Genomic DNA, 7,372 nt, shown 5'->3' with positions numbered 1-7,372 from the left:
ACCATATGTCTCAGAGTATGTGTGTGTGTGTGTGTGTGTGTGCGTGTGCGTGTGCGTGTGCGTGTGTGTGTGTGTGTGTATGTATATATATATATATATATATATATATATATATATATATATATATATATATATATATATATATACATATATATGGGGAAAACTGGGATGTACACAAAATGTTTAAATGATTAAAAATAATGTATTTTAGGAAGGTTGAAACTATTGTTTATTGTGACTTTGACCTCAGATGTCTCAGATCATGTTATGCCTTATATATATATATATATATATATATATATATATATATATATATATATATATATATATATATATATATATATATATATATATGAATAGGTTTAAAGCGCTCTTCAGTTCCCAATTTCCTCCTGCCTGTAACCCGAGAGGTCATTTCCTGGGTAGCCTTCCCCTTTAAGAGAGCGTGCACAGTGGTGGGAATACACGTCAACTCGGCACTTCTACCAGATCAATGAGCGAATCAGTTTGTGTGTCTTCCAGGAAGACGCTGCAAGCAACAACGCGACTGATCGCAAAATGTAACACAATTAGAAAGGGAAACAGCGTAGTCAGGATGGTGCTGCACATTAAAAAGAAACTAATGATCAAAACTTAGTCGTACACCCGTGTTTATATGTGAGCGCCCGTTCTGCAAGCAGTACTGCCACGAAAGACGGATGTAAAGGATTTTCTGGTACATTTCACGGGGGGAAAAAAGGGAAAGGAAGACGAAAGTAGGAGAAAAAAACCGGAGAACTTCCTGAAACTGTGCGTGACGAGACATGTCTAAAGATCCTCTCCAACTAACAATAAAGGTATTTACAGAGTTTTTAAACCTGATGCACCTTTTCTTTTGATTATATATTCTCTTCTTTGGATAAACACTTAGTTTGATTATTGCGCGCTGAAGTGATGATGTTATATTTGTTTTTAGTTTTCATCTGTTGCAGGTTTGGAGATTTAATAATGTACACAACGCTGGATAAGTAGCAAGTAGCATGGTTTTCAATCATGAGAACAAATACTGATCTATTTTTTTTACTTTGACTGAAGAAGTTGCGCACGATTTGTTTCGTTTTGTTTTTACATTACTGTTCTGTGTATTTAACAACAGCCGAGTTTGGTTTGAACTGCGGTAGCGTCACAGGCAGTGTATCATTATATTCTGTAAATGAAGACGAACGAGAAGTTATTTATTTATGTTCTTTAAAAAGAATCGTAATTGTGCATTTTTGTGCAACAACAGCAATTTATTTGGACAGAGTCCATTGTTAGACATTTTGTTATCGTTTTTGTAATTCATTGATTTTACTGACTACTTCTTGTTTCTATCGATAACAAAAACTGGACACTTGATTGAATAAGTACATTCTTTGAATAGGGAAATGCACCACCCTTAAAAAATGACCCGTCTATGCATGATTTCTTTAAACATGTCAAGTTACTAAACGCTTTTAAACGATATTCGATTAAGTAAAAACTGTATTGGATTGTGTAATGTTTTGGAACTCATCAACAGTACTTTAAATATAGAAAACTTCACCTAACAGATACAATTGTAATAAAATCACTTGAACAAACTTATTTGCGCAAGAAAAGCTGATGCCAGTTACAGCTGGTATGCCAAAATTAGGAAATAAACTAGAACTTAATGGGAATTATAAGTACTTCTCATTTTTAAACAAAACTGTACAATACATTCCCTTTGTCCGATTATATTTTCATTAATTCACGGTACAGTTCTAGTGCCTTCGTGTTTTTTAAGGACTGCTGTTATCATTGTGTAGTATAAGTTTTCATTTTAAACGCATTTCTTTGTTTTGAAGCTTAAAGGTACCATACTATACCTCAGCCCTCTGCTGCATGTTGGTCCACATCTATTAGGGTCCCTCGTGCTGTTTTGGCTGGAAACATGAGTTATTTTCCAAATAGAACTCCACTTAACATATGCTGTGCCAAGTTGCTTTTAGGATAATTCCATGTTGCAAAGCCCTTGAAACAAGATTTCAAATGTTACAAATGCTATTTATCTAGGACCCCACCCCACATGGAGAAAACATGTCAAGGTCATCAAAACTTTGACAACTTTGTAATAATTTATTCAAAACCTGGTCCTGAAAACGTTGTGCTCCCTCATGTTAAGCGCAAGTGCTTAATGAAGCATTGAAACGATACAGTTCCCTTGTAAGGATGGGGGGGTATGGGTTAAACAACCACTGTACTGTAATGAGCCTTGGTAGGTTTAGGGTCGTACGCATCATGTGTGTTGTATGAAACTGGAAAATATGCTGGGCTAGTTCATAAGCAGGTAAATAAATGTTACATGAGTGGTGCTGCCCTGCAATCCTGTTTGGAGCCTGTGTTTATACTGGGGATCACAGAGCAGTGAGGCCTGCCCTGCCCTGCAGCTCCTCCCACGGTAAAGACACCTTACACAAGTTTCAAAGGGAGGAGAAATCACTGCCACATACCCCTGGTGGGCTTTTCTCAAACCACCTCTAATGCAGCTTATAGAAGCAGTTTAGGAGGGAACATTGCTACTGGAATAGTTTGTAAATCTGGATTTACTGGGCCCTATAAGACAATGAAGCAGACCCACCCCTCCACTGCTGCAGCCCAACCTAAAGAAAACCCTTTGAAAATACATACATGACCAGCAAAATCTGAATCGGGCAAAAACAGTTGTTTTTTTAAATTTATTTTCCAACAAAACACTCTAACATTATTTGATGACTGTGAACAAGAGAGTAATCAATCAAGTAACAGTATATCCAAACATTGTAATAAATCAATTATGTAACAAGATTAATACATTTAATAACTTGATTTAGTTAATATTGAAACATGTTATAGTCAGCACTCGCATATCTGACCCTATAAAATGTTGACTTCAGTGACAGTTAAACACGTGTGACATAAAAGTATTTCATTTTGTGTCATTTTAATGTCGTCTCGTTCACTTTGTTTTTGCTGCATTTTTGTGACATGAAATTGGAAGAAGCGCTGTCTAAATTAGTCACAAAAACTTATTAATCATAGGCATCAGCTGGATTTTGAAATTAATGTTGTCAAGTACAAAAGTTAGTATGAAAACGTTTCTATAAAAAAACAAGTCTTCATCTCAAAACTCAGCCCATAGTACAGATTCAATCAACTCCTAAGCAAAAAAAATAAATCTATGAACACATTTAAATATCCCAAAAGCATGTAATTTTTGTAAATACAGTACAACGTCGCATATCAGACCCCCTGTGGACTGGGGCACAGGCGGATATGTGAAAAAGTTGGATTTGTGAACATCTATAGAAAAAGCATTTAAACATCCATAAATAGGTTAGTGAACAAAAACAACACGCAAACTGCTTCAAACATGGGGACGTTTTTTGCTTTAAAAGTAAACTAGATTAATTAGGCTATACAGTGTTGCTATGCGGTTTGCTATAAACAATCTCCAAGCAAAGTTTAAAAAAAAAACTAAAAAAAAAAACTGTAAATGTACGGTAACCTGCAACTGATGGCTTCTTTCTTAACTCTAGAAGTCCCTGTCTCCCTGGTTCTGTTTTATCTCTGCCACAGTACTTTGCGCTCTTTCTTGATATTGCCAACAGCCGATAAGCAGCTCGGTTTAAATGTTGCTTCGGCTATTTTAAACAAACGGCCGGTAAGCATTGCGTTTATGAAGCTTGCTTTGTTTAATTCAAATGCATTTAAAAGCTACAACAGCACGCTGTCAATATCTGCAAGTATGCGCTTCATCATATAAACACATTGCACAATAAAAAAGCTTTCTCGACTGGTGTATTGAAACGTCACTGCTACACGCAGCTGACTGACACACGCACACAGCCCGCCTCTCTTAAAGGGCAACGCACCAAAAGGCTGACTGCTGTAATGCTTTATTTCTGTTTCCATCGCAGAAGCTGCATTTGCTGCCAATGCCATTACTCTCGTAGCCTGATTTGCTGATTTGTGTTTTGATTGACAGTCCGCCAGTACTACCTTGCTACGGTTTATTTTTCTAATCCCAGTAGATGATATCTATTTTTTACGTTGAGTCGTTAAAGTGGGCTCAGAAAAAGAAAAAAAAACTCCACTTAACATTTGCTGTGCCAAGTTGCTTTTAGGATAATTCCATGCTGCAAAAGATATCTGAGAATGATAGAAGACACACTTAAAGGGACGTTAAACAGATGAGAAATGAAATGTTGTGAAGATGAAAACATACAGCAGATGCTATTAAGCAGTTCTTCCATGGAAACAAGGCTAACATCTGCAATATACTTAAGAGTAGGGTTGGAACAATAATCGATTATCGTGATATTATCGATAATGTTTTTGCATCGATAATTGTATTGCGTTGAAAAATAATTATCGATAATCATTTTATCGTCCGTTACCCACTATGATATGCTTGTGTGTAACAGTAACTCTGCATTGAAGCAGTAAGACAGGACTTAACTGTGCGTGAGGCGCAACACATGATCTGTGCGCGCTGCGTAGTGGGAAGTTGTAACATGTGACGTAAGATTCACTAAGTAAAGGCAAACGTGTGAGCTAATGGCGATGGCAACTGCAGAAACTACCAAGCCTTCCAAAAAGATTTTAGAAAAAAGAAACAGCATCAGTCCTGTATGGCAGTTTTTTGGAGTGACAGAAAGTGATCCGCAAGGTAATAAGCCCGTCTGTAGGCAGTGTGGAAAAGCTGATATTTTTTTAATCGCAATTTATAATTATTGTTATTATTTTTTTTTAAAACACTTTTTTTAATGAGTAGCCTATATTTCAAAAGTTGAAAAGCTACCAAACAAATATTTGGTTATATTATTTGTGCTTTTTTGTAACCAACCATTGTTTCATAACTTTTATTAAAGATGCTGGTCTTTTTGAAAATTGTCTAGTTTTATTTCTTCTAAACTCGTAGAGGCAGTTGTCATGTTGCTCAAGTATATATAGCTTTAAATTTGATAAATTCCAAGACATTTTACATATGTTATTTTTTCAGCCGATAATCATGATTATCGTGATAATTTACAGCCGATAATTGATAACTGAAAATGTCATTATCGTCCAACCCTACTTAAGAGCCTGTTTTACTGTTTTTAACTCTTATTGAGTGAGCTTTTTGGCTTGCTGCCTGGTTCCTTGTGAACCAAGAATAGGATGCTGGACCGTTCCCTGGGGGTCGCTGTGCAGTCAGCCCTACCCTTGCCCAGGAAAGACAACTTACTCATGATGTGTGATCAAAAATGAATAAATACAGTCAAATGCGGCAAAAAACATAAGGCTGCGATACGGTCACCACAGGACACTGCAGAGGTAGCGTAGTGTGTTTCTTATGAACTTTGCAGGATGTCCTGTTCTGTGACGCTTTCATTCAGTGGCAGAGGGCAAGATTATGCCAAATATCAGTGGAACATTGGTACACCAGAGTGTAATGCGCTGGAGGCGTGGCAGTACCCCACAACGACACACGCCTTTGTGCCACAGTATAGCTTGCTTAATTAACACACAGCTCTCCTCAAGCTGTCTGAAAAGATGATGGAAAGTGTTGCTGTACTTGTGTATTCGGGCTCCTCCCCTGCATCTCTAGATATGCGTCACCCGTAGGAGGCTGTACTACCTGCATGCGTGCTAAACATGCTTTCACTTCTCGGAATACACTTTCTAGTAGTTCTTCTGCTACAGACAACAACAGTACAACAACAAATGAAACCCGTCACTTTCGACAGAGTACTCTTTTAGAAATTTTAGAAAAGTGGATGGCTACCGACTGCAGACCCGTTATCATTGTAGCTTTTGTTTTATTTCAATAACCACATTTATTCTGAACGATATTATTTTGAAGGAAATAACCGTTACTCAGCGACTTTTGTTTTATTTAGGCAATTTCAAGTTATTAATGAAAGAGAATTTAAAATAATAATAATAATAATAATAAAAATAATAATTATTATTATTATTATTATTATTATTATTATTATTATTATTATTATTATTATTATTATTTAAACGGCAATGAAAAACATCAGTTTGAGTAAAGGAAACTGATCATTTTAAATGCAGTAAGGTGAGTAATGAACCGACTCCATTGTGGTTTTCAGCTGTCAGTGTTTGATCGGTTTGCCTGCCTTTGTCTTGTGTTTGCAAGATGCCTGGAAGTATGCGTTATTTGGAGAGTTAACTGCAAGATAACAAGGGCAACACCTTTTAGAAGTGTGATCATCTAATCAAGTCATTTCCTTATTGCACTGTTTCTGTGGTTTGATTTTTTTATTGTAGGTTTTATTTCCCACCACAGCAGGTGTTTATAAAATATATTTCTACCTTATTTTATTTTATTTTGTATTGTATTTTGTTTTGGGACTGTTGACATGGCAGTACGCTTTCCTCTCTCAGTCCTTTAATCCTGACCTGAATATATTCAGTCCTGGGCCTCTCAGTGGGATTGGTGGTCTTAGCCCCTGTAATAAAACCAAGCATTTTCTAGTTGCCATAGCCATGTTTGCAAGTAATTGGTTCGCCTCAGCAGTCTTCATGTTTTGTTGGTCAAGGCGCGCAACGCTCCAAGTTGCATCGGGTTGCCTAGCGACACAGCGTGCACCTCACTTTCTGGTGGCTGTGCGCTGGAAAACATAGGAAAGGCGTGCAACTGTATAATTGAATCCTCACTGACTGAGTGCAAAATCCTAATGGAAAACTAATGAAAAGTTTGTTGATTAATCAATTTTGAGGGCATTCCACAGTATCCCGAGCGTCACGGAGGGGACGTTCAGAGGCAGGTTTTTTTTAACCTAATTTTTTTAATTGTAATTTATTATTCATAATTGTAATAAACATCAGCTTTACTTGAGTATGTGAATAGTAAACAAAAACTCAATTATTATTATTTTTTAAACAAGCAAGTTTTTATTAGTGTCATGGAGGGGACATCAGAAAAAAAAAAGGCTTTTTAAAATTTCAAACTGCAGTTAAAGTCTGTGAACTTATAATAAACATAAAACTTATTTTATTAAGATAATGTATATACTTTTTAATATAATTCATGCAAGTAAATAAGTACAACTATTTAAATAAATCAAAGTATAAATAAGCTAATGCCGTTGTGGAGGGGATGTTGCGGAGGGGACAAACTCGTCCTATCCTGAGTGCTGGTGTTTTTTGTTAATTCTTTGTCCATTTTTTTTTTAAATGTTGTTATTAAGAATCATGGCAAATCAACATGGTAAAGCTTTTCTTCTTGAAGATGCTGGATAATTTCAGTGTTTCTGACTTCTGCTAGGTAACTTTTTTTCTGTCTTATTCACAACATATTTGACTGTGACGAAGTCTCCAGCCTTAATCACCAATGCGG

General features: G+C 36.3%; 1 protein-coding gene across 3 annotated transcripts in view; it reads left to right on the top strand.

Moving 5' to 3' along the window:
• Positions 1 to 439: 439 nt before the first annotated feature.
• Positions 440 to 7,372, top strand: part of LOC117419371 (transcription factor ETV6-like) — a 42,589-nt gene continuing 35,656 nt past the window's right edge. For 2 of the 3 annotated variants that reach the window (XM_034032070.3, XM_034032067.3), the window contains exon 1: positions 441 to 836. In XM_034032070.3, the coding sequence (XP_033887961.1) occupies positions 804 to 836 (33 nt within the window). In that variant the 5' untranslated portion in view covers positions 441 to 803. Of the gene's footprint in view, positions 837 to 7,372 lie in introns of all 3 variants that reach the window. The other variant, XM_058986397.1, reaches the window with a different exon arrangement.

Source organism: Acipenser ruthenus, chromosome 14 (genome assembly GCF_902713425.1).
Source record: "Acipenser ruthenus chromosome 14, fAciRut3.2 maternal haplotype, whole genome shotgun sequence".
NCBI classification, from domain to species: domain Eukaryota; kingdom Metazoa; phylum Chordata; class Actinopteri; order Acipenseriformes; family Acipenseridae; genus Acipenser; species Acipenser ruthenus.
The sequence above is the reverse complement of the archived record's forward strand: the minus strand, read 5'-3'. Positions and strand labels throughout refer to the sequence as shown.